Raw genomic sequence first — 27,826 nt, 5'->3', positions numbered from 1 at the left:
AAGCGATATTATATGGTATTTGGCTTTCTCTTTCTGACTTACTTCACTTAGTATGATAATCTCAAGGTCCATCCGTGTTGCTGCAAATGGCATTATTTCATTCTTCTTTATGGCTGAGTACTATTCCATTGTATATATATATACCACATCTTCTTTACCCATTCATCTATTGATGGACATTTAGGTTGCTCCCATGTCTTGGCTACTGTACATAGTGTTGCTATGAACATAGGGGTGCGTGTATATTTCCAAATTATAGTTTTGTCTGGATATATGCCCAGGAGTGGGATTGCTGGATCATAAAGCAACTCTATTTTGTTTTTTGAGGAACCTCCATACTGTTTTCCATAGTGGCGACACCAATTTACATTCCCACCAACAGTGTAGGAGGTTTCCCTTTTCTCCACACCCCCTCCAGCATTTAACTCTTACATAGCTTTTACTCTGTGCCTCACAACCACACAAGACAGGGGCTATTATCCTGCAAGTGAGGAAACTGAGGCACAGAGGAGTTGACTTGCCCAAGGCAACAGCTAAGAAGTGGCAGGGCCAGGATTCCAATCCAGGCAGCCTGGTTTAATTACATGGGTCTGGAGTTAGAGTTTAATCTAGTAGAAAGTTAGGACACCCAGTTAGAATCCATTTGAAGGACATAGCAAGAAGAGTGGCTGAAGAGTCAGACCTAGGTCTGACTCAGTGTTTGGGGTCCCCTAGTAGCTTTTTGGTCTTAGGAAAGTAAATGACCAATTCCTCTAGACTCAGTTTACTCATCTGAGAAATGGGGGGGGGGGTTAGAACAAGTGAATCTCCTGCAGCTCCTGTCCTTGGGGAGTAGCATTGGAAACGTAACAGTGCTGGGGCAACTTGCTCGCAAGGCTCTGAGGGCCAGAAGGGGACGTTGAGTAGGAATGGCCAGAGCTCCTTGAACATATAGGTACTCCAGCTTCCCTGAGCTTTGGGGGCATCAGCCTGGAAGGAGGGCACCCTAGAAGAAAGGAGAATATAGTCCAGACATTACAGGGTCACTTTCTTCAGGTTCTCACCCTGGTTGTCCTTCAGGTCATCTACCCCCTACATTTCCTGTTTCTTCAAATGAAACTGCCTGAGCTGTCTGAGGACTGGGCACTGTCACACCCACTGGCTCAGCCCTGGGGTCGGGACTGGCCTGAGACCTTAGTGACACTTGAGTAAGGGAGGTGGGACAGGGGCCAGGTTTCCCAAAAGGCAGGGATTCAGAACTCTGCCCTTGGCTAGAGGAAGCCTGTGGGTACCATGGCAGGGAGAGAAGGGGCCCTCGAGATCCCCATTGCAACTTCCTCTGTCCTGTCTGTCCTGGCTCTGAAAGCCTTGATAACAAAGGCGCGAGAGACACTGTCCTGGACTTGGTTTCCTTTGAGATTCTCTTGGACCAGGGCCTGGGTTGAGGGGAGCTTGGGGAAAAATGATAATCCACCTGGACAGTAGTTTACTGGCTAGCTCCTTCCTGCCATTTTTCAGTGACCTCAGAGAGAGGCCCTCCCTGCCACCCAAGTTCATTCCACGCCCTCTGCCCACCTGCTGTATTTTCTTTACAACAGTCACTGGCTGCCTACATTTATTCATTTGTGTATTTATTTATTTATTTTTAAATTTTATTTGTTTATTTATGGCTGTGTTGGGTCTTCGTTTCTCTGTGAGGGCCTTCTCCAGTTGCGGCGAACGGGGGCCACTCTTCATCGCGGCCTCTCCTGTTGCCGAGCACAGGCTCCAGACGCGCAGGCTCAGTAGTTGTGGCTCACGGGCCCAGCCGCTCCGCGGCATGTGCGATCTTCCCGGGCCAGGGCTCGAACCCGTGTCCCCTGCATTGGCAGGCGGACTCTCAACCACTGCACCATCAGGGAAGCCCCTACATTTATTTTTGTACCTGATATTGTCTACCCTCACTCCTCACTAAAATGTAAACTCCACGAGGGCACAGACTTTTCTTGTTCCTTCTCTATCCCTACAAAGAAGATTAACCTTGACCTGGCATATCGTAGCCAGTTATTAAATAATCATGAATAGAAAACAAAACAAATGAAACTGCCCGTCCCCGATTTTATGTTTTCCCCTCCATTTCCCATTTCCTCCCTTATCCTTCAGGTTTTCCTTGTTCCCTCAGATTCCTTCTCTCCTTGCTTTTCCTCCAACATTTCTTCTCCCCCTCCCTCAAGAGTCCCTCGGTTTTTCTTCCCTTCCTTCTTGCTGCCTTTATTCCAATTTTTTTTTTAATTATTTAATTTATTTATTTTTGGCTGTGTTGGTTTTTTTGTTGTTGTTGCCGCTCCCGGGCTTTCTCTAGTTGCAGAGAGCGGGGGCTACTCTTCGTGGCGGTGCGCGGGCTTCTCATTGCAGTGGCTTCCCTTGTTGTAGAGCACAGGCTCTAGGCGCCCGGGCTTCAGCAGTTGTGGCTCACGGGCTCTAGAGCGCAGGCTCGGTAGTTGTGGCGCATGGGTTTAGTTGCTCGGCGGCAATGTGGAACCTTCCCCGTCCAGGGCTCGAACCTGTGTCCCCTGTATTGGCCGGCAGATTCTTAACCACTGCGCCACCAGGGAAGTCCCTACTCCTTTCTTTCTAATGAAGTGAGTCTGGAGCCTTGATTTCCCCTTTTTCTCTCTCCCTGCAATTAGTGCTATAGTTTCCCGTCTCCCCTTCGCGCTGACTGTGCTTCACTCTCTCCTTTCTTTCCTCTGGGACTCCTGCACCTCGAGTCCCCCGCCTCCGCCCTCCGAGCGTCGGATGCCTCAATTTCCCCCACTTTCCCCCTCGACCCCGAGGCGCCTCCCGACCGGCACCCCCAACATGGCGCCCGAAGCAGCGCTCCGCCGTCTGACGTCACCGCGCTGTCCTCCCCTCTAGAGCCTTCAAACGGAATCGCTGAGGAGGTGGAGGAGGAACATCCTTCAGGGGGCGTAAGGGGGCGGGCACTATCAACCCGGGGGCCGGCCGGTGAGAGAACGTCGCTGGAGGATTGGTTGGGCGCTGTGGGGGATCCCAACGTCACACACTATTGGCCCAGGGCTCGGAGACGTGAGCGTCGATTGGCAGAACGGCAGGGGCCAGACGGGCGATGATTGGGCTCATTCGCCATCGGCGCGGCGGCCGACGAGGAAGGTGGGAGGGGCGTTCCTGAGGGCGATTGGGGGCGAGAGCGAGGTTGCGGAGCTGGCGAGAGGAGACGGCGGGAGCTAGAGAGGGCGCAGCGCTAGGGTGGCCGCACGAGGGGAGGTGCGGCCCGGGCCCGGGCCCGGGGCGTGCGAGACGGCTGAGGCGGGTAAGTGCGGGCGGGCGTGTGAAGGGCCGGCCGGCCGGCCCGGCTCCCCACCCTCCCCCCGCGGCCTCCTCTCGTCACCTCGCCTGCGCACTGAGGGCCGGAGGGGGGTGCGCGCCGGGAGGTGAGGGCGGAGCGGTACCAACGGCCCGCGGGACGCGCGGGAGGCTGGGCGGGGGCCGGGCCGGGGTGGCGGGTGGGAAAGGGGCCAGAGTCCTGGGAAGGGCGAGTGAGGTGGGACGGGGCTCGGGCTGGGGGCTGGCAGGGACCTGGGTGGGAAGGGAGGCGTCAGAGCTGCGCCCGGGAGGGTCTCCAAGCCTCCTGGGAGTACGCGGCAAAGGGCTGGGCGCTGGGACAGTCCAGGACCGAAGGAGGGTGGACGATTAGACGGCAGTAGGGTGCCCAGGGAGGGGTTTAGGCCGTGAGAACAGAAGTAAAGAGAAAGTCTAGTTATTCCTGGAGAGTTAGGCCAATGAGAGGGGTCTATGGTGTGAAAAGATATCAGGAAATGGATGTGCCTAGAGGGGAGATTTAGAGCTGAGGGAGAGGGAGAGGTCCCGGTGTGAAGAATGGGGTTACATTAATGTGAAGAGTTAAACCACAGTGTTGAGAGGGCGCGTTGGGTACCCTTGGAATGGGTTGAGAGGGGTCTCTGTGCAAAGAAGGGTTATGTTTTATGTTATGTTATGTGAAACTGGCGTCTGGGTGTCCCTAGAATAACTTGAGGAGAAATGGTCTTTCTGAAAAGTACTAGGAATTAGGTCAAGGTGAAGAGTAGGAATTGGGGGTCCCTGGAGGGGGTTAGGGTGGTGAGAGAGATCTGTGTGTTAAGGCGGGGAGGTCTGGGTAGCCGCAGGGTAGTAGGCTGGTCAGAGGAGCCTGGGTGTGAGGAAGAGGGGTCTAGCTATCTGTCAGGGTTAGGGTGGTGGTAGGAGGGGTTCTGCCGAAGAGGGGGTTTCAGGGTATTCTTAATGAGATTTGGACAGTGGGAGGGGTATGTGGGAAAGGAGTTTAAGCCATTATGAAGTGTAGTCTGTATATCCTTGGATGGGAATAGAGTATATGTGGGATCTTTTTGTGGAAAAGAGAAATTTTGATATGAAGAGGGGGGTCTGAGCATCCCTGGAATGCGTTGGGGGGGGTTGGGTCTTTTTGCAAATAAGAGGGGCTTAGGTTGATGCGAAGAATGGTGTCTGGGCATCCCTAGAATGGGTTGGGGTGGGGAGGAAAGGGGTCTTTTTGCAAAGAAGAAAAGGTTAGGCTAATAATGTGAGGGTGGGGGGGGGGGTCTGTCCCTGGAATGGGTTAGGGTGAGGGTGGGTCTTTTTTAAAGAAGAGGGGTCTGGGTATCCCAAGAATGGGTTAGGGTGGGAGGGGTCTTTTTTGCAAAGAAGAGTATGTGAAGAGAGGTTCTGGGAATCCGTGAATGGTCTAGGGTGGTTGTCTATAAAGAAGGAGGGTTTAAATCAGTATGAAGAGGGGGTCTGGGTACCCCAGAGAGAATTAGAATTGTAGATGAGGTCTCAGTGCACAGAAGAGGTAGGTGATTAATGTGAAGGGTGTCTGGGTGCCCTGGAAACATGAGTTAGGGTGGTGGGAAGGGTCTGAATGTGAAAAAAGGATTAGGCTTTTGTGAAGATGGGTCTGGGTGTTCTGGATAGGCCCTTAGGGTTGTGGGAGAGGGCCTTGATTTGTAGAGGGAGTTAAATCATTTGAAGAGGGGGATCTGGGGATCACGGGGAAGTGGTTAAGGTTTGGAAAAGGTCTGCGTGTGGAGACGGGTTAGGCCAATGTGAGAAAAGTTTATTGATGTGAGGAACCTGGGCACCAAAGGGAAAAAGTTAGTGGGTGACAGGTTGTGTACAAAGGAGGAGGGTTGCACCCTGAGAGGGTGCCGAAAGTGGCAGGGCCCTGGGGCAGTTTGAGTGGTCGGGGTGTAAAAAGAGATCGAGAACCTGGGGGTGGAAGCAGAGGAGTGAAGCTGTGAATAGTGGGTGGTTTGGGCCTGTGTGAGGACTCTCCCCGGCAGCTGGGGGTAGGGATGGGGTAGTGTGTTGGTAAGAAGAGTCAGTGGAAGGAAATCTGACTGGAGAGGGTCCTGTGTGATGGGTTGGGGCTTTGGGCCAGCTGTGAGGCATGAGAATGAGAGATTGGACAGGTTGCAAGGATCTGGTAGGTGGAGTTTAATGCTAGCTGATTCAGAGGTGAGATTTGGGCAGATTCACTGGGAACGGACTGCGGGGAAGGTTTTGTGCTTGGTGCTCTTGTGTGTTCAGGAGAGGAAAGATTGTTAGGGAGTGGAAATATGGAAGCAAGAAGTTAGATGGGGAAATTGATCTAGGATTTTGGTAGGGGAATGATAAAGGGAAAGAATTTTGTCTAGGAAGGACTGAGGAAGCAGTGGCTTAGATACAATTTGTCCCCACCTCTCCCAGCCCAGGGTCTTGCCGCCGTCATGACTGAGGAGTCAGAGGAAACAGTCCTATACATTGAGCACCGCTATGTCTGCTCTGAGTGCAACCAGCTGTATGGATCCCTGGAGGAGGTGCTCATGCATCAGAACTCCCACGTGCCCCAGCAGCACTTTGAGCTGGTGGGTGTGGCCGACCCTGGAGTCACTGTGGCCACAGAGGCAGCTTCTGGCACAGGCCTCTATCAGACCCTAGTGCAGGAGAGCCAGTACCAGTGCCTGGAGTGTGGACAGCTGCTGATGTCACCCAGCCAGCTCCTGGAACACCAGGAGCTGCACCTGAAGATGATGGCGCCCCAGGAGGCAGCGCCAGCTGAGCCAACACCCAAGGCGCCCCCCCTGAGCGCCAGTACCATCCACTATGAGTGTGTGGATTGCAAGGCTCTCTTCGCCAGCCAGGAGCTCTGGCTGAACCACCGGCAGACGCACCTCAGGGCCACTCCCACCAAGCCTCCAGCTCCAGTTGTCCTGGGATCCCCAGTTGTCTTGGGGTCCCCCGTGGGCCAGGCCCGCGTGGCTGTGGAGCACTCATACCGCAAGGCGGAAGAGGGTGGGGAAGGGGCAGCTGTCCCCTCTGCCGCTGCCACCACCGAGGTGGTGACTGAGGTGGAGCTGCTCCTCTACAAGTGTTCTGAGTGCTCGCAGCTCTTCCAGCTGCCAGGCGACTTTCTGGAGCATCAGGCCACCCACTTCCCGGCTCCCGCCCCAGAGTCTGAGGAGCCTGCCTTGCAGCAGGAGACTCTGACCCCATCACCTGCAGAGGTGCCTGTGTCTCAGCCTGACCCCCTGCCATCCTCTGACCACAGTTACGAGCTGCGCAACGGTGAAGCCATTGGACGCGATCGCCGGGGGCGCAGGGCACGGAGGAACAACAGTGGAGAGCCAGGCGGGGCAGCCACCCAGGAGCTCTTCTGCTCAGCCTGTGACCAGCTCTTTCTCTCACCTCACCAGCTACAGCAGCACCTGCGGAGTCACCGGGAGGGTGTCTTTAAGTGCCCCCTGTGCAGTCGTGTCTTCCCCAGCCCTTCCAGTCTGGACCAGCACCTCGGAGACCACAGCAGCGAGTCTCATTTCCTGTGCGTGGACTGTGGCCTGGCCTTTGGCACAGAGGCCCTCCTCCTGGCCCACCGGCGAGCCCACACCCCAAATCCTCTGCATTCGTGTCCATGTGGAAAGACCTTTGTCAACCTCACCAAGTTCCTTTATCACCGGCGTACCCATGGGGTTGGGGGTGTCCCTCTGCCCACAACACCAGTCCCACCAGAGGAGCCTGTCATTGGCTTCCCTGAGCCGGCCCCAGCAGAGACTGGAGAGCCAGAGGCCCCGGAGCCCCCCGCTGCTGAGGAGAGCCCAGCAGGGCCCGCTGCCCCAGGCACCTACCGCTGCCTCCTGTGCAGCCGCGAATTTGGCAAGGCGTTGCAACTGACACGGCACCAGCGTTTTGTGCACCGGCTGGAACGGCGCCATAAGTGTAGCATCTGCGGCAAGATGTTCAAGAAGAAGTCTCATGTGCGTAACCACCTGCGCACACACACAGGTGAACGGCCCTTCCCCTGCCCAGACTGCTCCAAGCCCTTCAACTCGCCCGCCAACCTGGCCCGCCACCGGCTCACGCACACAGGGGAGCGGCCCTACCGGTGTGGGGACTGCGGCAAGGCCTTCACACAGAGCTCCACCCTGAGGCAGCACCGCCTGGTGCATGCCCAGCACTTCCCCTACCGCTGCCAGGAGTGCGGAGTGCGCTTTCACCGCCCCTACCGCCTGCTCATGCACCGCTACCACCACACGGGCGAGTACCCCTACAAGTGTCGCGAGTGCCCCCGCTCCTTCTTGCTGCGCCGGCTGCTGGAGGTTCACCAGCTCGTGGCCCATGCCGGGCGCCAGCCCCACCGCTGCTCGTCCTGTGGTGCTGCCTTCCCTTCCTCGCTGCGGCTGCATGAGCACCGCTGTGCAGCTGCCGCTGCCCAGGCCCCGCGGCGCTTCGAGTGTGGCACCTGCGGCAAGAAAGTGGGCTCAGCTGCTCGGCTGCAGGCCCACGAGGCAGCCCACGCAGCCGCTGGGCCTGGGGAGGTCCTGGCTAAGGAGCCTCCGGCCCCTCGGGCCCCACGGGCTGCTCGCACACCAGTGGCCTCCCCAACGACCCTTGGAGGCATGGCCCCTGCGGCCCCTGCGGCCCCTGCCCGACGCCGTGGCCTGGAGTGCAGCGAGTGCAAGAAGCTGTTCAGCACGGAAACGTCACTGCAGGTACACCGGCGCATCCACACAGGCGAGCGGCCATACCCGTGTCCAGACTGTGGCAAGGCCTTCCGTCAGAGTACCCACCTGAAGGACCACCGCCGCCTGCACACCGGTGAGCGGCCGTTCGCCTGTGAGGTGTGTGGTAAAGCCTTTGCCATCTCGATGCGCCTGGCAGAACATCGCCGCATTCACACGGGCGAGCGGCCCTACTCCTGCCCCGATTGTGGCAAGAGCTACCGCTCCTTCTCCAACCTGTGGAAGCACCGCAAGACCCACCAGCAGCAGCATCAGGCAGCTGTGCGGCAGCAGCTGGCAGAGGCAGAGGCTGCCGTCGGCCTGGCTGTGATGGAGACTGCAGTGGAGGCTCTGCCCCTGGTGGAGGCCATTGAGATCTACCCTCTGGCTGAGGCTGAGGGGGTCCAGATCAGTGGCTGACCCTGCCTCATGTCCCTCTTCAGCACCACCATGCCCTCTTGCTGAAGAACTTTCTCTACCATCCCCTTAAGTCTCTGTACATACTGTGCCCCTTTTCTACCCCTTTCAACTGCCATGTAAGTTCTGTAACTGGATTTATTCTCTCTTCTGAGGGGGGGTGCTCTGGGGTCCTTGACGTGCATAAAGGTGCCCCCCGCTACACACACACCTGTTAGCTCTGGTGGCCCCAAGGTGAAATGGTCAATAAAGACTGAGTTGGGACATTTATGTGCTTTTGTCTGGCCCGGCCGTGTAGGGTGGTGGAATTTGGGAGCTGTGAGCCCCAGGTTCTTGGGTCTGACTTTTCATGGCTGCATTCCCAGTGCCTAGAACAGGGCCTGGCAAGTAGTGGAGCTCAGTAAAGGGAAACTAAAGAGGAGGACCTAGAGTCCCTGGGCATGGCTTTCAGGGAGCAGGGACTTCACTCTGGTAGTAGATGGGGGCAGCACGGTTCTCATGCCACTAGAGGTCCCCACAGCCCCATAGAAGAGCCTGAAGCTGTTTCTGCTGGTGGCAGGAACATTTAGGAAAATCTTCAGGTTGTTCTCACCACCCCGTCCCCTTCTCTCTGGCCTGACGTGAGCCGTCTCCTCCAAGGCCATCTGATTTTCTCACCTTGCATCCCTGAAGGCAAACGCTGGTCTCGGAAAGGCACGATCTCCAGGGCAGTAGAGGAGGTGGCTTCTGGGACAAGATCCAGCTGTGGGATTGGAGAAGATTCTGAGTAACAGCCTCTGGGGGTAGGAAGCCTCACAAGGGGAGGTGCTCTGACACCCACCTGGGGTTGGACTCCGGCTCAGCCCACAGATGTTTGTTGTGGGGAGAGGGGTGGTTGGGGTGGCTGACTGATGTTTGAATGCCTAATTTGTCTCAAGCATTTTCCTGCATTTGGGGGAATGATCTTCACGCTGATCCCGTGAAGAGAACGTTTTGTAGGAAAGGAATCTGAAGTCAAAAGCGGTGAAGTGACTTGCCCAAGGTCATTCAAACCAGATAGGGCAGAGCTTGAATTTCAGTGTAGTTTGATTTGGTTTAATCACCTATACGCATTCCTCTACACTCTTCTGCCTTCTCCATACTTGGGGGAGGGCGGTGGAGAGAGGAGATGGTGAGTGTGTGACTGGTGGAAATGCTCGGCTCCTATGCTAGTCTTGTCTCTAAGAGCCACACTCCAAGAAAAATAAGCACCCCCCCCCCCCCGAAGGTTACTGTAGTCTTTTTGTTAGAATTCTTATTGGAACCCTAGTAAATGAGAGGTAAAGGGAAGCTGTTTGCATTGAAACGAGGGGAGAGGGAGGCCTGAGAACTGCCCACTCAGCCTCTCCATTACTCTCGACTCCCTTCAGCAATCCTGTAGCCCTCTGTGGGCACTGGAGCTTATGCTTCTCCATTTTTAAAAAGGTAAAGCACTCAGCCTTTTGATATCTCGACAGCTCTTAATGAAGTAGAGCACTTAATCTGTTAAGCAGTTGTTTTTGACCAGAGTGTGTTGATCATGGGCACAATCTTTCAGTAACCTCACCCTGCAGAAAGGACTTGAGCCATCTTAGCCCAGCATGCCAGAGCCCCTAAATCCACAGGTAAAGACTCATTCTCAAACTGCCTCCTTTCAGGAAGAGCTGTAACATCCAGAAAGTCGTATCAAATAAATGCTTAGAACAATTGGAGGATTTATCTTTGCAAAACCAGATAAAAATCAGGCTGAATCAAGGGACAGGAATGGAGGAAAAAACCCTGAGGGTTCTGGTTGACCCCAAGATAAAGATGCTTTCAGCAGAGAAGCAGCTGGGTGACAGTGGAGGGGATCACCCTTCCTCTATTGTGGTTCCTTTTTAGAGCCTCTAGTGAAAACTTTAGACTCCCACCCTGAGAAAAGTTTATGTGTGCAAACATGTTTATGAACAAGAGTCATTGTTCACCATCATCCTACTGAAACTTCCGTGGTCCTCAGTTGGACCACTCTCCTAAGAAAGATCGCACTAATCAAACCCTTCTTGAATGCTGGGCTTTGAGTTGGACAGGCAAAGGTTCTTGAACTTTAATGTGTGTTAGGCAATTTCCCCAGAAATTTGGATCCAGCAAGCATGTCTTGGTGAGACCTAGGAATCTGTGTTTTGAACACACCAATTCTGATGCAGGTGACTTGCAGACCCCACTAAAAAGAACCTTGCATTGCTTGGTTTTAGTTGGATATGGAAGCTGCTTAAGCAGAACTGTCAAGGGGACAGAACAGTGGTCCTCTAGTGACAACACGTTCTTGACGATATGAGGCCCAAGTATGACTGTACAGGGGAGACGATGTGGAGCAGTTGAGCACATTTATGAGGCTACAGGTGGATGCCTAGTTCAGCTCCAGAGGGCTCTCAGGTGTGGCAACTGTGGTTGTCACAGGCTGGCCTGGGTGACAAAGACCTTTTGGGTCTATATGGTTCTGACTGCACCCCCTACAGTCAGGGGGCTGGAACAAATGACCTTCCTCGGGGTACTATTCTGAACCTCCAGCCCAACATCCCACTGCCCCATCCCTACTGACTTGGCTTGAGAGTTGGAGAAGTACTTCTTTTTTTCTCCCTTGCCAAAACGGTGCAGTACTAATACATTTTCTCTTTCGAAATGATCAAACCCTCTCCTACTCGTTCCCTTTCTCCTGTTCCCCTATCCCTCACAATTGAATTTGCAGAATCCCAGCACCTGTGTGCCAGGCATACGTTAGAGGATGGAACAGTGAAAAGAAGATCTGACGGCAGTGAGAAAACACAGTTATTGACACCATTTCAGATTTTCAGCAGTGGGGTCCTGGGGATCAGCCCGTGGTCTGGCCTGTGAAACGGTTGTTCCTGCCAAATGACTTAGTCAAGATGAGCACAAAAATTTGAGTGAATGAGAGACCTAATGTTCTGAAAAAGAAGCCAGGTGTGTATCTTGTACCACCAGACGACTTCAAAGTGAACTCTGTTTTTAAAGGGTCTTGTTAGTCCTCTGTGGATGGAAGTAGGGAGCTACTCACTCGTTTCCTGCCTTTCTCATAGTTCTCATTTATTGAAGTCAGCATGCTGGAGATCTGTCCTAAGCACCTACGTCATCTCATTTAATTCTTACAACCCCACAGGCTACATATTGTCTCTGTGTTACAGATGTGGACACAAGCTCACATATTGAAGGTCACATATCTATAAAATGGCAGAACTGAGATTTAAATTCAGGAATTTGAATTCATTCTAAGTTCCAAGGCTTGTTTTTTTCTTTTTTTTTTTTTTTTTTTTGGCTGCATTGGGTCTTCGTTGCTGTGTGCAGGCTTTCTCTAGTTGCGGAGAGCAGGGGCTACTCTTCGTTGTGGTGCGCGGGCTTCTCACTGTGGTGGCTTCTCTTGTTGCAGAGCACAGGCTCTAGAGCACAGGCTCAGTAGTTGTGGCACACAGGCTCAGTAGTTGTGGCTCACGGGCTCTAGAGCGGAGGCTCAGTAGTTGTGGCGCACGGGCTTAGTTGCTCCGCGGCATGTGGGATCTTCCCGGACCAGGGCTCGAACCCGTGTCCCCTGCATTGGCAGGCGGATTCTTAACCACTGCACCACCAGGGAAGCCCCGAGGCTTGTTTTTTTAATTGGTGAAAAAAAAATTGCTCAGGCCTTACTTCTGAACATTCCCTGAACAGAAGTAAAGCCCTCCCCTCCACAGCACACACACACCCACCCCATACCCTGATTTCCCTGCCACCTTTCCCAAGACAGAGAGGAGACCAAGGGAGAAGAGGCTGCATTTCTCTCTGTACAGTTTTTAATTTTTTATTTTTTGATGTTGTTCAGATGAATGACACACTCAAGTTACAAAAATGGGGCCTTAAAAGAAGCACATTGTACAATGAACAAGCAGATTGGAGTTAAGAACACTGAAACGCTAACCCGCTACCACGAGAAGAGACAGGGAGGGGGTACAGGATGGGAAGGGAGGGGCTACCAACACAGGGGTCAAACAGAACTGAAAGGGGGGCTAACTTGTTGAGAATGGAGGAGAGGCAGGTCTCCTCCAGGGCCTACTCAATTTCCAGATGCCACTTCTTGGTCTCCCTTGCTCACTACTTGCCACCTCTTCCCATCCCCATTCCAACCTGATCTTTCAAATGAGTAGGTGAGAGACACCCACCCCAGAAAGGGCCAAGCCAATCGGATCTTTACAAGGTGGGATGGTCACCTTGCCCTAGTGCACCCTCGGATTTGGGAGGAGATGGTGGCAGCAGTGGGATAAGAAGCCAGAAAGGAGCTAGCAGAGAGGAACTGACCAAAGATCAGGCCCCTGCTTTTCCCCAAAGACTCCTTGCCCCTTCCCCACCCTACCATGATTCAAAGGACCTCTCTACAAGTTGTCGAGAGAGGACCGCAGTCACCCTGCAATTATATAAATAAATAAATACTGAGCCCCTGGGCTTGGGGGACAGGCTGGGGGAGGGGCGGCAGGGATAGAGGAAAGGGAAGAGGAGAGGAGGGTGAGGCAGAGGGGAGGGGTCACAGACATAGTAAATAGTTGTCTCCGTCCCAGCAACAATTCTCTCTGGATTTTTCTCTCCTTTTTGTGTTTGTTTAACAAGGAGTTAACATCTCAAGGACAAATACTTAAAAATATACATTATTTTTTCTTTTTTTTGTTCACCTTTCTCATCGTCATCTTGCTTTGGAGACTGCTGAGGTCAAAGTTCAAACCGCACGAAGGAACTACGGCTTGGAGTTTTTGTGTATTTTTTTTAATTTTTATTTTTTAATTTTTTTCACTTTTTTTTCCAATGTATAAAAAGGTAGCGGAGTTGTCTGTGGATTTTTTTTTTTTTTTTTATTGGTTAAATCTTTGGTTTGTTTCTTTTTTCTCTTGGAGGCCTTTTATCTCTCGCACTTGCCTTTCCCACCCAGAGGCCAGTGGGGGCCCGCGTGTCTCAATCTTGCTCAGTCTGTCTCATTCTCTCTCTCACTCAGTTCCCCCTACCCTGGGCTAAAGGGAGAGAGAGGCACCCTGGGATTTGGGTAGGGGGGGCAAATCTAGCCAGTTCAAGAGGTCCCCCACTACGTGGCTAGTCCCTTACCCCATCTTCCCAGGGTGCAGGGCTTGGAGACCCTCTCTTGGCCTTCCCCAGGGAGGAGATGTGCGGGGAAACTCACAGCCTCACCCCTTCTGATCTTAGCCCCAATCCATACAGAGGCTTGGGTTCTTCATCTCCATTGACCCCCCACTTACCCTCCCCCAGCCCTCCCTCCCACTTCCACCCCCACCCTCCCAGAAGAGAACAGAGAGAGGTGTTTTAGTTACTGGCATTTTTTTTTTTTTTTTTGGCACAATTAAAAGGCCCACCATTAGGTAGACCCAGTCTCTGTCCCTCCCTCCAGTAGGTCAGGGTTGGGGAGGAGAAATTCAGAGGGCTCCCACTTTCTCCAACCCATTCATCATCCTTTCTAGCCCAGGCCCCTGGCCCCCCACCTCAGACATCTCACCTAACCCAGAACCCGGCCTGGGGTCTCCTTCCCCAACCCCACATAAAGTTCCCCAGCCCCCCAACTCTCTCGCTTGCACACAGACACACGGACACAGGCTCTGTACAGACCACAAAATAAAAACGATGAGATAGTTTTGTTTCCCGGAGTCGAGACGGGGTGGGGGACCGGAGTGAAAGGAGCAGAGGGGGTTGGGGGGGCATGAATTCCCCCATCACCTTCCCAACCCTGGCTCCCTCAGCCCCCCAGCCCCTTGCCCTGGCTGGCCCCCAGCCAACGATATTTGGTTTCCATTTTTTAACATTAAAGTTCTATGAGGTATTTGGTGCCTTATCTCGAGTCCTCGGGGGAGGGGGGCCCAGGGGGGAGACCTGGGGCACACTTGCCCCTCCCTCCCTCCCACCCCCTTCCCAATATTTGGTTTCACAGCTGTAGTTAAAGCTTGGGATTTGGTTATTTTTCCCCCTCCCAGGAATTTTCTTTTTTTCTTGTTTTTCTTTTCCCAGTTATGGGGGTTGGACGGGGAGGGTCCCCACCACCCCGGCTGCACAGGGGTCCCTCCACCAATGTCAGGGCATCAGCCCCATCCCTGCCCCCTGCTTCCTCCTCTCCCCTCTGCCCCGGCTACTCCCACACTGGGGTGGAGGAAGGTCCCAGGTGGCAGGACTTGCTGGGGAGGAAGCAGGATGAAGTGGGTGGTGGTGAGTCCTGGATTTTCTTTCCTTTTTTTTTTTTTTTCCCTTTTTTCTTTTTTTTTTCTTTTTTTCTTTCTTTTTTTTTTTTTTTCTTTTTTCCTTTTTTTTGGTCTAGAATCATAGTTTTTGTTTGAGTCATCTCCACCATGCCTTCCATGCTGCCTGTCTTCTCGGAGGGGTTTTTGGTTGTAATTCCTTTCCTTGGCTCTGCTCAAATGTCCTTCCTATCTGTTCAGGAGCCCTTGGCCCCCTCTCCACCCTTGGGCTGGGGCCCAGGCCCTCTAGCCAGTCCCTTCTCTTCAGGAAATAAAAATGGGCAAACTCAGAGGTAGGGTAAGGGCAGGGAGTCGGTTCAGCGGAGATGCTTACATTCTGGCGAGGATGGGTCGACAGCAGGCCACGCCCCGTCGGTGCCAGGGTGGGAGGGGCAGCCACTCCACCACTGCCCAGACAAGGCACCCCGAGACCCCTGAAACAGCTGAGCCTCTGCTGCCTCCATGTCCCAGCCCAACAGTTTCATTTCCCGAGTGGGAGAAGGGAGACAAGAAAGAGAGAGAACGCTGAGGCCTCGGGGCCCGGGGTGGTGTCCGAGGCTCTGTCTGCCTCTCCTCGGAAGTGTCCAGCGGCACTGCCCATCTCCCGGGGCTCTCCCCTCCCTCTGCTCCTGCCCGGCGAGGGGCGGGGGCCACTCTGATTTCAATGGCTCGCGTCCTTCACAGCAACACTTTGGTTTGAGGAGAGACACAGAAAGAAGGAGATTAAGAGAGGTGAGAGCGGAGGGAAGGAAGAGGGAGAGACAGACCAAGAGAAAGGAGGAGACAGAGGGGAGAGGACAGACTGCAGAGAACAGAAGAAGAACTCAAAGGAGGAATCAAACCACCCAAAAGTTTGTTAGTTTTCCTTCGTCCATTCTTTTTTGCTTTCTTATTCCTTTTTTCCTGTTTTGTTTTTTTTTTTAAAGCTTTTTCAGTTGATTGGGGGGGGGGCGGGGAGCTCGGGGCTCTTCACCCCTGTCCCTGACACCCTCTCTCAGCCCTGCCCACCCGCTTCCATCCGCCCTGGCTGAGGGACAGGCCCTGCCCCAGCCGCCCCCGTCCGGCTTTCCCGAAGACGACGTCCATGAGGTATTTGTGAAGAGAAAGAAGCATCCGTCCTTCCATCCGCCTCGGGGACCAAGGGCCTGGACCACTGGTGCAGGGGCTTGGCTCCACCTCGCGGCTCCTTCTTAGCCTTTGAAGAGTCCTCGTCTTCTTTCCCTTAAATATATATATATCTATAAATTCTTTTTTTTTCTAGTTTTAATTTATTGTTTGTTTGGTTTTTTGTTTTTGTTTTTTTGGTTCAAAACTTTGTTGGCCTCCACAACAGCAGGAGGGCAACGTGGCTCCCAGCAGCGTCTCTCCTCTGTCCGTCGAGATGTGTCCAGGGCTGGGCAAACACAGGGTCCAGCCAAGACTTGAGGGAGGTCTCGTGGGAGTGGTGGCCACCACAGCGCCCTCTCGGATGGGGACCACAGGTCATGGCACTGTCCCCGCCACACGGACCCTGATGGGGACGCCATCTCGAGGAACCCCACCACTGGGGTGCGTGCGTGTGTGCATGTGTGTGAGGGGAGAGGAAGAGGCATCTGCCAGTATCGGAGGGGCACAGGGTGGGAAGGGCGAGGTGAGTTATCTTTTTGGTTTCTGGTCAATGTCAAAGAACGTGAAGGATCCCACGGATAGGCACTGGAATATGAATTTTTTTTTTTTTTCAGGGAAACTGACAGACGAGGATGGAAAAAAAGACAACTTGAATGCCCTCACCTCATCCTCTCTTGCCTGAAGCTTCCACCTTCCCTCGGACTAGGGATGGGGGGAGATTCCAGAGCAGAGGAGGGTGACAGGGTTGAGGGGGGACATGTGAGAGCTAGAACTTGGCAAAACGGCCTAGCCCACCCTTCAAAGGGAAAAAGGGGGAGGTACAAGGGGTGAAAAGTCATCCCAGGCCTTCCCCTGAACTCTCCCTTGGCTGGGGGAGGAAGGAAGTTAAAGCGAGACCCCCCTGCCCGGGCAGGGAGAGCTGGGGGCCAGGGGAGAGGGGGGGGACACATGACAGGGACACATTCTGTTGAGCACAACGCTAAAAATTCTGTACATCCTTTGGATGAAGCTACTGAATATTTGGTGTAAAGTTGTTCAGGCCCTTTCTCTTTCACCTTCTGGAAAAGAATATTCGGCGGGTGGTTCTGAGCCCACCCCATCAGCCCCAGGCTGTGCCCTCCCTGTCTTGGCTGGCCCAGGACTGAGGGCTGGGGCTGGGAGCCTGGCACATTCTCTTGTTCCTTCTCTGCCCGCGCCGCACGCAGCGGGAGGCTTCGCCCCGCAGCCAGGGGCCCGCGTGTCCGCCCTGCCGAGGCTTCTCCGCCCCTGGCTGGGGCTCTTATTTGGTGTCGTAGCAGTGAGAGTGAGCACACTGAGGTCTGGCTCGAGACTGGTTTTTGGTTTGTTCGGTTTGGTGAGGGATTTTTTGTTTGTTTTTGGTTTTCTTTTGTTTTTTTTTAATGTTTGTTTGTTTTTCACCTCTTGTTCCTTTGGGGCAGCTGGTTTCTTTGTGATTATTTTTGGTTTTCTTTTTTCTGTTGGTTGGTTTCTTTTCTTTCTTTCTTTCTTTCTTTTTGGTTGGTTGTTTTTTTGTTTTTTGTTTTTTGGTCTTTCCTCCCTTGTCACTCCTGCTCCGAGGACCCTCTGCATCCCCACCAATGGCCTCCGCGCCCTCTTCCCAGGTGGGGGACGGAGGCGGGGGTCAGAGGAGGAGGAGGGGAGGCGTGGCGGGCCCTCACTCAGGCTTGGACCCTACCTCGGGCCCCCCTGGGCCTCCAGGGGTCTGTGCTGCCGCCTCACTGCAAGTGGAGGAGGAGGAGGAGGACGAGGACGAGGACGAGGAGAGGCCAGGAGACTTGCTGGAGATGGAGGCCGCCACGGCCGCAGCGGCTGCCGAGACCAGGCCCACACCAGGCGGGGCGCTGAGCAGGGGCAGCCCGGCGTGGTTCAAGAAGAGTGACGAGGTCACCAGGCCCGGACTCCCTGGGGCCGCGCCAGCCGCCCCCAGCACCAGGTTCCCGCTGCTGTCAAGGCTGGTAAGGGGCAGGGTTCCACCAGAGGCCAGGGCTGGCGGGGAGAGAGAGAGGCTGGGCTGGGGGTGCCTTCCAGCGTCCCACCCGCAGTGCCCCCTGTCTTCCCGTCTGACCCACGGACCCCCATCAGCACCCCTCACACCTTCCCCAAAGGTGAGATGGGTATGAAGAGGCGAGCGACGCAGTGAGCAGGGGCAGGATGGCATGGCTGGAGCAGGAATGGGATGGGGGCTCGAGGCCCTGGGGGACAGGGCTGGTGGCGATGGGAGTGACATGCGGCAGCACGCACCTTGGATAGTGGCCAAAGGGTTGTTGCTCATGAGGGCTGGACTCAGCCCGGAGCTCAACCCCACCATTGTGCTTCTGCAAGAGGCAAAGCAGAGGCATTAGCGGGGGCAGAGACCCTCCCACAGAACTGGGGGCGCAGCTCCCCACCCTGGAAGCAGCAGCGACCCTGCTTCTCCCCACAGCCTCCTACCTGCGGCTGCCCACTTACCCCGTGCTGGGGTTCAGACCCGACAAGCCGATAGCCGAGTGGCTGCCTTGAGGGCTGGGATTTGTGCTGTTGGTGGTGGCCGGGGGTGGGGGAGTGACAGAGGGGATGGAATTGAGGGGGGGCGCGGCCCCGCCCCCGACCCCACCCCCTCCAGCTGTCCGGCTGGGGTGGAGGGTCCCCACAGCTGAGGATAAGGTAGTAACTGCCAGAGAGAGACAGAGAGAGGGACACTTCAGCTTCCACTCGTCCTCCACTGAGGTCGACTCCTGCTCGTCTTCCCTGCCCCATCCCGCAGCGTCTCCTCAGTCGGAACACACTTAGGCCTCCTGCCCTTTCTTCCCACAGCCATTTCTCTGTGCCTCTGCCACGGGGACGGTAATCACAGTAAGAGCAGCTGCCACCCACCGAGCCTGTGCCCTATGCCAGGAGCGTGCTCACACCCTGCTTATCCAGCCCTGAATCTCACCTCTGGGCCCCTCTGTACAAAGAACCAAGGGTTCCCAGAAGACAGAGCCCTATGGCTCCCTCTAGAGGCCAGGCACGGGCGTGCGGCTGTGCACCCTGAGGCTGAGAGGGCCCTGAGCCCAGCCTGAGACCAGACACCCAGGACAGCAATTCCCAGCTCTGTGACGTCCCAGCTGTGCCTTCAGGTGAGAACCTTCATCCCTCTGGCCTTCAGTTCCCTCATCAGGAAAATGGGGAAGATAATAGAACCTATCTTATAAAATGGGTGTGAAGATTAAATGGGTCAATATTCTTTATAAAGAGTTTAGGCCAGTGCCAGGCACACCCTTACTACTTTATAAACTTCCACTTACTATTTCTTAACCTGGGGAGGGGAAATATGGCGTTTGTTTTTATATTATTCTTACATATGGTGTTACACATGCCCTACCCCAGGAAGGGGCAAAGGAGGGCTTTGGGTACAAAAGTGTGTGTGAGTGTGTGTGTGTGTACACACACACTCACACACACATACACACTCTTCTGTGTATATATTCATGGATATAGCTTCTGTATGTATGTTACATTCACAATAATTTTATAACCGAGGCTCAGAGAAGTAAGGTCACTTCTGGAGTTCACACAGTTTCTAAATGCCAGAAAGAGAACCCAAGTACATCATCTTTATCAACCCCGTGCTTTTCTCACATGAAATCATGGAGCAGATGAAGCCTGAGCTGCTCTGGCAGGGAAGGGGTGAGGCTGGCTTCTCCCCTTCCCTGCCCCGCCCCCTGACCTCCAGGCTCAGCCTTGAGGCCTAGGGATGCCCTGAACCGCTTGAGAACCTCGGGTTCGGGCCTGCACTGTGTTCTCCCAGTACCCCCTCGCCATCCTCTGCCCTCTCTGACCTGTTGTGCTCAGACTGCTGGAAGCTTGGGACAATGGCAGGGTCCCGGCGCCCCCTTGGGGCGTGACCTGGGGGAGAGAGGAAAGAAGGCATGGTTAGGCCACTGTCTTCCAGCAGCTCCCATGGTGCTCCCCGTGGTTACAACCCCCGCACCTCTGCCTCCAAGACGGAGAAAGGGGGCTCTGGCTGCAAGGCTATGTTTGTATCATGCCAAGCGCTTTCCATCAGCTTTCGTCACGTTTACCCTAGGTGATCCTGGGGCACAGACAGGAGGCAGTCATTCCCTGCCTCTCCTCGGACACCGTCCAGTTGCAGGTCTGAAGTATGTGTGTGTGTGTATGTGAGAGCGCGCAAGCACACGTGCTTGTGAGGCTAGGGGGTGGGGTGGGTTATGAGGATAAGGCGTGTCTCTGCATCACAGTGTTGAGATGTTGTACTGCTTGATTTCCTGGGACCATCCACCAGCCTCCTTCTTAGCCTCCCTGCCTCCAGTCTCATCCTCCATCAACCCCAGAAGCCTCCCTCTAAACGTGACCCATTTCCCCCCGGGCTCAAAACTCATCCTTAGCGCCTCACTGCCTACGGTTCAAGTTCAAGCTCCTTCAGCATTTGACTTGGTGTCTGGCCCCTGCCCATCCCCCACCCTACCCCCACACTCATTCATAAATAAGCATTCCAGCTCCAATCACACTAAATCGCACTGGAGTTCCTCAAATTGGGCTCAGCACTCTGGCTTCTAGGCTTCATGCACATAGATCCCTTTGCCTGTCCTTCACGAGGCTGACTAACTCTCTCTTGTCCTTATGACTCAGCTCAGATGATCCCTCCTTCCTTTATATCATTGGGGAGGGGGGCTCCTCTGGGCCCCTTGCTCTTCTCTGTAGTGTCACAACACTTTCCACTCTAGATGGAATAAAGGGATGTCCCAGTGTGTCTGATGTCGAGCAGGCTGTGGACCTGAGTGCACACCCAGGGGTATAATGACGTCCCTGCCAGCGTCTGTGTAGTTGTGAACCTGTGTGAGGGGGGATGCCTGTATCCTTTACCTAGTATCCATCCCCGTGTGGCTACATCCTGTGATAACTCTGTGTTTGGCTACGTCAGTGTGTGTCGGTGCATGCTTGTATCCTCCACGTAAGACCACAGTTCCCTGGAAACGGTGTTTCTCTGGGTGACTGAGCCCCACCCCTGTGACAGCCTGTTCCCAAGGGTGACTCTCCCTGCCTCTGTTCTAGGAACTGTGGCCAACAGGGTAGGTTGTGCTTCACACGCGGTGCCTGCCAGGGGGCGAGGGTGTGCCAGAGCTTTGTGGCCCCACCCCTCGAGGGGCTCTTGGTACCAGATGGGGGCTGTAGCTGGCTGGCTTGCCCGGGCTGGGCAGCATGGGGGCCGCGCTGCAGGGGTTGATGCGTTTTTCCTTCTGGCGCCGGTTGCAGAACCAGACGCGGATCACTTCCTTCTCCATGTGCAGCTGCTCTGCGATCAGCAGGATCTCCTCTGAGGTAGGCTTCTGGTTCTGCGGGCAGAGGGCTCGTTAGCCCCGGGCCCATCCTCCCGCCAGCCCTCAGGGCCGCCCGGGAGGGTGGGGCCTCACCGCTAGAAAACTCTTCTCTAAGGCGAAGCGGACGTTTGTCTCGATGCTGGTCCTCTTCTTGCGTCTCCGGCCGGGGAGCCCGTCGAAACCCAGGCTGGGACTGCTCAGCTGGTTGGGACTGGGCAGGCTTGAGTCCACAGACATAGTCTCTGTGTCCGGGAGGAGACGGGGTCATGAGAGGGCGCTTCCCCCGGCCCGCCGCCCGCAGCCCGCCCGGGAGCCCCCAGCCCAAGTCCCACCTGCGTCGTTGAGCCACTTCTCCAGGAGAGGCTTGAGTTTGCACATGTTCTTGAAGCTCAGGTTGAGGGCCTCGAAGCGGGAGATGGTCGTCTGGCTGAAGTCGTTGCCGTAGAGCTTGCCCATGGCCAGACCCACGTCACCCTGGGCCAGTGGGGCGGGGATGGGGCTGCGTTCAGAGCCCGGCAAAGGGCTCAGCCCCGCCCACCATCTGGCCACACCCCACCCCGCCCACCAGGTGACTATGCCCCCCCTTCACCCCGCCCACTAGGCAGCTACGCTCCCTCCCCCTGCCCACCAGCCGGTCACGCCCCTCACCCCGCCTACCATATGGCCACGCCCTCTACTCCGCCCACTAGATGACTAGGGCCCAATACCCCGGCCACCAGCTGGTCACACCGCCCTGTCACCCCACGCCCACCGCCTGTCCTGCCGGGTGGCCCCAGACCTGCGTGAAGCCCAGCTTGATGCGGCGTTGCTTGAAGGTGCGAGCGAACTGCTCCAGCTCCTCCAGGTCACTGGGCTCCTCGGGATGGGATGGTGGCTCCAAGCATTTGGGGGGCTGCGGGTGCGAGAGGTGCGGGTCGGGCAGCGTGGGGCGGGTCACGGCCTGGTGGGGTGGGCAGGTGGGTGGGATGCAGGACCGAGGACCAGGACGGGGCTCAGCATTGGCTGCGCAGTCCCCCCTCCCTCCCTCCCTGCCGTCCAGCCTCTTCCTGCAGACTCCCCTCCACCCACCCCCAGGTGGCCCCTCCACACTCATTGCCAATCAAGGTGACACTCTGCTGCCCCACAAGGGCCCTCCCACTGCCTGAAACTCTCTGCACATTCCTCCCAGTCTGCAGACTTCATAAGGAGCAGCCATCTCCTTTCACCAAAGGCTCTTTCCCTGAAGCTGGGGGAGGGGTTGGTGGTTTTAGCCTCCTCTCAGGCAGGGAATCAAGGATCAGCTCTACTACCAAATTGCTGGGTAACTCAGGCAAGTTTCTTAATCTCCCTGGGCCTCAGTTTCCCCCTCTGCAGAATGGGAACAATCATGGCTACTCTACCTACCCCATGGGGTTGTTGGGAGAATCGGGTTAAAAGTGAGTAGGCTGCAAATAAAGTAAAAGTATTTTTAAAAATAGACAAGGAGGGTGACTGGGGGAATTTACAAGGAAGCAACAGTTCTCTCTGGAATGCTTCATTTCCCTAAAAATAAAACATCTAAGTAGGTGGTGGGTACAGGGATGTTGGACGCACAAGTCCTTGATCCGTTATCCAAAACCCTGGGACCAGATGTGTTTTGGAATTCAGAATTTTTTCAGATTTTAGAAAGCCTACATGGGGCACATATCATAGATAATGTGAACCTCCACCATTAGGGTCAAGGCATCACCCCATATTCGGACATATCAACAGCTGTCAGCAAAGCACAAGTACCACACAAGAGGGATAAAGAAAAGTCACACACTGCCTCGCATCAGGCCAAGACAGGTTTTGCGGACTTCCCTGGTGGCACAGTGGTTAAGAATCCGCCTGCCAATGCAGGGGACACGGGTTCGAGCCCTGGTCCGAGAAGATCCCACATGCCGCGGAGCAACTAAGCCCGTGAGTCACAACTACTGAGCCTGCGCTCTAGAGCCCACGAGCCACAACTACTGAGCTCGCGTGCCACAACTACTGAAGCCCGCGTGCCTAGAGCCCGTGCTCTGCAACAAGAGAAGCCACCGCAATGAGAAGCCCGCGCACCGCAACTAAGAGTAGCCTTGCGCACAGCAGTGAAGACCCAATGCAGCCAAAAATAAATAAATAAATAAATTAATTAATTTAATTAATCAACTTTTTGGGGTTTTTTGAAACCGTTCATATATTTTTTAAAAGGGCTGTTTTAAAAAATAGGTAGGAGGGAACTTTAAAATCCATAATCATGAAAAATTATTATTAAAGTTTAGGACCCAGTGGGAATTCCCTGGTGGTCTGGGGTTAGGACTCCACACTTCTACTGCAGGGGGTGTGAGTTTGATCCCTGGTTGGGGAACTGAGATCCCTCAAGCCCCAAGGCACAGCCAGGAAAAAAGAAAAAAAAAGTTTAGAACCCAGGCAGCAAACTTCAAGAAAGGCCATGGGGACCAGGCAGGAGGACACCAAGGCAGCCTGAAGAACTCACGCCTTCCAGGAGGGGGCCTGAGCTCATGCCGTGTGTACGCAGATCCAGCCTTCCCAGAGCTTATGGTTTGTCAAAAGAAGCTGGGAATCTGGTGTTTTCCGGGAATTTTGTTGACAACTAACTCAATTTTTAAATGAGTGTGGGCCCTTGTTTGCAGTCTCTGGTCTGGGAAGGGGACACGAACTAGTACCCAACAGACCCTCAGGGAACGCCCCCCATTTGGAGTGCTGGAAGAGATCTGAGGCATTCATGCCCTAAAGGCCTGTGAACCCCCTGAAATTTTGCGTTTGTGCACACGTGCATTTTGGGGCAGTGGGGGTCGGATTCAAATAATCCATCAGATTCTCAAAGGAGTCCATGTGCCTGCAAGGGTTAAGAGCCACTGGTCTGGCTGACTCCCCTCATTCTGTGGAGGAGGAAGCTGACTCAGACAGGGAAAGTGGCTTGCCTGGGGTCCCACAGCAAATTAGTAGCAGAGCAGCGCTGGGCCCCAGGGCTCCTGACTCCTATCTTGGCCCCTGTGGCTGTGTGAGGGGGGGGGCAAATGGAGAGGAGACCCTCACTCACCACCACGCCATGCCATTTGGCCACAGCCTGACGCATTCAGTGGACCACTCACCTGTGTGGGCAGCCCCGCCCGGGGCTGGGAGGTCAGAAGAGCTCCCTGGGTTTGCTGAGGTAGCTGGAATAGATTTGGCGTCGGTAGCAGGCCTGGGGGGACAAGAGGGATCGCACGGGGTGAGGGGGGCAGAGAGAGTTCTGTGGAGGCGCTGGGGAGGCCATCCAGGGGGAGGGCCTTACCTGGCTGACTCTGCTGGGCCTGCGGCAGCAGGAACTGCGCAGGTGGCTGGAGGTGGTGACCCGGCACAAGCACCAGCTGCTGAAGCTGGAGGAGCTGCTGGATGTCCTGGCAGGGAGGGGGGTGGACAGAACGACAGCCTGAGTCCTGGCCCGGCTCCTCCCTCTGCATTGCCTGAGCCCCGGGGGGGTGCGCCACAGGGCAGGCTGGCAGAAGGCACAGAGGGATGGAGCATGGGTCACTGGGTGCAGCCCTGAGCTAAGGGCATCCAGGAGGCCAGAGCATCCTACGTGGGTCATCACAGGAGGGCTCGCTCTTTATTTACCTTTTCTTTCTTGATGAAATATTTGCCTTGTCCTATATTCCCACAGAACAAATAGAATCATTTAAAAATGTAAATCAGACCAAGTCTTCCTTCCTTTTAAAACACTCCCAAGGCAAATTACATCATGCCTGGGATTAGCTTTAAAATACTCCAGCCCCTAGCGGCTGATTAAATTGGTACAGAGACTTTGGAAAACTCTCTGGCACTCTTATGAGTTGAATTGTGTTCCGCCCCACCCACCACCAAAAAGAAAGATATGTTGGAATCGTAACCACCCCCTAGAACCCCAGAGTGTGACATCATTTGGAGATAGGGTCTTTGCAGATGATCACGTTAAAATGAGGTCATTAGGGTGGGACCTAACCCAGTACGACTAGTGTCCATATAATACGGGGAAATTTGGAGACAGACGCACTACAGCTGCACTGAGATACTATTTTTACCTAATGACAGTGCATGACACACTATGTTGGGGCGTGAGGGGAAACAAAAATTCTTGCACATCGCTGGCGAGAGGGTAATCTGGCAACGTCTATCAAAATTACCAGCACACATATCCTTTGACTCAGCCACTCCACTTCTAGGAATTTATCTTAGGGATATACTTGCACTTGTGCAGAATGACCACTCTAGAAAGATACTCCCCGTAGCAAGCAGTGTTTTAGCAAAAGAGTGGAAACAAGCTGAGTGTGTAGCAGCAGGGGATGGGTGAATGAATTAAGGTAGATCTTTATGACAGAATATTATGCGTTCATCAAAAAGATCGAGGACACTCTTTGTCCTGATATGGAACAATCTTCAAGATGTCCTGTTGAATGGAAAGCTCAAGAGGCAAAACAGTGGGTATGATGTGCTACTGTTTGTGTTAAAAAAAAATTATACCCTGGTACCTGCTTGGGTATGCATAGATTATACTTAAAAAACGATACCAGAAGCTGGCAACACTATAAACCCTTCCGTACCTCTTGAATTTTGAACATTTACCTTGTCCAAATAAAGGAATAAATACCCAGGTGTCCCATCCCCACTCGCCCAGTTGAGCAGTCACTTATGCCCAGCATCCCTGCTTTTCCAACCACTCGTCTTGCTAGAGTTCTAGGCTGTTCCCTGTCTACCTGCAAAGGCCTCTGCTTTCTCCGTGTGCTTTAGAAAGTGGACAGAGTCCCCAGATGCTCCCTGACCTCTCAGCTTTCTCACTCTAGCTGCTAATCATCTAAGAATACAGTTTAAGGAGTTTGACATCCTACGCTATATCCTTTGAAACTGCGTCCAGTCTGCCTTCCCTTTTGAGGCCCTCCCCACCCACCCAATAAGGCCTGCCTGGCTATTTCTCTTCCGCACTTGGATTGACCCTGGGCAGTGAGGGAAGCCTGGGCTTCAAGGCCTGCCACTTACGGTGGACCCTTCCAAGACCCCCATACCTAATCTTGTTTTTATAATTTTGTCTTCTTCTTCTTCTTTTTCTGGCTGTGAGGTGGCTGGCAGGATCTCAGTTCCCCGACCAGGGATTGAACCTGGGCCCTGGCAGTGAAAGCGTGGAGTCCTAACCACTGGACCGCCAGGGAAGTCCCTTTTCATCAAATTTGTAATATCGATTGTACATCCAGCTGCTTGCCCTGGCCCTGCATGACCTGGCCTTCCTCACCTCCCACGACTCTCTCACTCCCTAACTCATCCAGCCACACTTGTCTCCCTCCTGCCACTGAACCCAGAAAGAAATCCCCACCTCAGGGCCTTTGCACGTGCTATTCCCCCCCTTCTTAATCTGCACAGGACTGGCCCCTCCTCATCCTTTAAGCCTTTATCAAATGCCCCTTCCTCAGAGAGGCTTCCTCTGGCCACCTGCTCTGACACGGAGATTTTTTTCCCCTCGTCACTCTTACATTTTACTCTTTTCCTTCCCTCATAGCAATATCAGCTTCCTGTCTGTCTCCTCAAAAGGGGTTGATGCCAGCTCCACGAGGGCACAGATTTGTTTGCCTTATTCCTCACTGTAACCCTCATGCAGAAAGGTGCCTGGGTGTGGTGGATGGTCCCCAAACGCTGGTTGACCAAAGGAATTCAAGAAGGGGAGAAAGAGAGAAGATTCTGGGTGAACAGTGAGCTGCCTCAAGACTGGGGTTAGGGACTTCCCTGGTGGCGCAGTGGATAAGACTCCGCCTGCCAATGAAGGAGAACGGGTTCGAACCCTGGTCGAGGAAGATCCCACATGCCGCGGAACAACTAAGCTCATGAGTCAGAACTACTGAGCCCGCATGCCGCAACTACTGAAGCGCACGCGCCTAGAGCCCGAGCTCCGCAACAAAAGAAGCCACGGCAATGAGAAGCCCGCGCACCGCAACAAAGAGTAGCCCCCTCTCGCCACAACTAGAGAAAGCCCGCGCGCAGCAACGAAGACCCAACGCAGCCAAAAAAAAAAAAAAAGACTGGGGTTAGCCAGTAGAAGGCGCCATTTCTCCATAACCTAGAGCCATCTGAATCGGCACGCCAGCTGAACCCACTTGGGGGCGTGTTAGGACGGAGACAGAGGGTGGAGAAATTGGAGTAGGCGGAGGGATGCCAGCGCTCCGCAGGGCCCCCCGTAGCGGATCATCTGCTCTGTCCCTAACCCGTGCGAAAAACCAGCACAGAGAACTAGCACAGCCCATTAAAACCGAGAAGGGGGGAGACAAATTCTTGCTCATCGCTGTATTCTCTTCACTCCCCTGCCCCAGTGCAGGCATGGAACGGGCAATCCATGAATTTTCAGTGAATGAATAAGGTAACCCTTAGGACTGGTGGTGTTTGGGGGCAGACTGGCTGTGCTTTGCCACAGGTGGGATCTTGGCCACAGACTGGGGGCAGAAAGACTGAGACACACGGTTCATATGACACATATGGGTTCATATGGGTGAACTTGGTTCCACCTGGTGGGGAGGAGGCAGCCTTGAGCAGGAACTAGAGGCCGCCGGGCCCCAGAGCCGCGCAGGTGCGCTGCCTCACTCCAGCGCGCAGGGCCGACTCCCCTCTCCCCCGTGACTGGCCTCACACGCTACATCCCGCAGCCCCAGCGGGGACGGTGTCGACACGCACATCGACACTCACTTGCCGTCCCCGATAACGGCAAATTATGACCAGTTCT

General features: G+C 54.5%; 2 protein-coding genes across 9 annotated transcripts in view; one reads left to right on the top strand and one right to left on the bottom strand.

Annotated features, from left to right (window-relative positions):
* Positions 1 to 3,143: 3,143 nt before the first annotated feature.
* Positions 3,144 to 8,693, top strand: ZNF574 (zinc finger protein 574). The gene is made up of 2 exons (XM_068529148.1): positions 3,144 to 3,292; positions 5,725 to 8,693. The coding sequence occupies exon 2, from the start codon at positions 5,745 to 5,747 to the stop codon at positions 8,430 to 8,432; it is 2,688 nt and encodes an 895-aa protein (XP_068385249.1). The 5' UTR covers positions 3,144 to 3,292; positions 5,725 to 5,744; the 3' UTR covers positions 8,433 to 8,693.
* An 8,763-nt stretch (positions 8,694 to 17,456) lies between these two features.
* Positions 17,457 to 27,826, bottom strand: part of POU2F2 (POU class 2 homeobox 2) — a 28,899-nt gene continuing 18,529 nt past the window's right edge. For 3 of the 8 annotated variants that reach the window (XM_068527594.1, XM_068527595.1, XM_068527592.1), the window contains exons 6-15: positions 24,383 to 24,488; positions 24,201 to 24,292; positions 21,881 to 21,994; positions 21,435 to 21,576; positions 21,196 to 21,344; positions 20,941 to 21,117; positions 19,603 to 19,669; positions 18,251 to 18,452; positions 18,044 to 18,117; positions 17,457 to 17,788 (exon numbers count right to left, since the gene is read on the bottom strand). In XM_068527594.1, the coding sequence (XP_068383695.1) occupies positions 17,457 to 17,788; positions 18,044 to 18,117; positions 18,251 to 18,452; positions 19,603 to 19,669; positions 20,941 to 21,117; positions 21,196 to 21,344; positions 21,435 to 21,576; positions 21,881 to 21,994; positions 24,201 to 24,292; positions 24,383 to 24,488 (1,455 nt within the window). Of the gene's footprint in view, positions 17,789 to 18,043; positions 18,118 to 18,250; positions 18,453 to 19,602; positions 19,670 to 20,940; positions 21,118 to 21,195; positions 21,345 to 21,434; positions 21,577 to 21,880; positions 22,043 to 24,200; positions 24,293 to 24,382; positions 24,489 to 27,826 lie in introns of all 8 variants that reach the window. The other 5 variants (XM_068527596.1, XM_068527599.1, XM_068527597.1 and 2 more) reach the window with 3 other exon arrangements.

Source organism: Eschrichtius robustus, chromosome 19 (assembly GCF_028021215.1).
Source record: "Eschrichtius robustus isolate mEscRob2 chromosome 19, mEscRob2.pri, whole genome shotgun sequence".
Classification (NCBI taxonomy): domain Eukaryota; kingdom Metazoa; phylum Chordata; class Mammalia; order Artiodactyla; family Eschrichtiidae; genus Eschrichtius; species Eschrichtius robustus.
Note: the sequence above shows the minus strand (reverse complement) of the source record. Positions and strands in the feature narration are given on the sequence as shown.

Coding starts and splice junctions, on each gene's coding strand:
- ZNF574 (XM_068529148.1), top strand. CDS start 5,745: ATGACTGAGGAGTCAGAGGAAACAGTCCTATACATTGAGCACCGCTAT.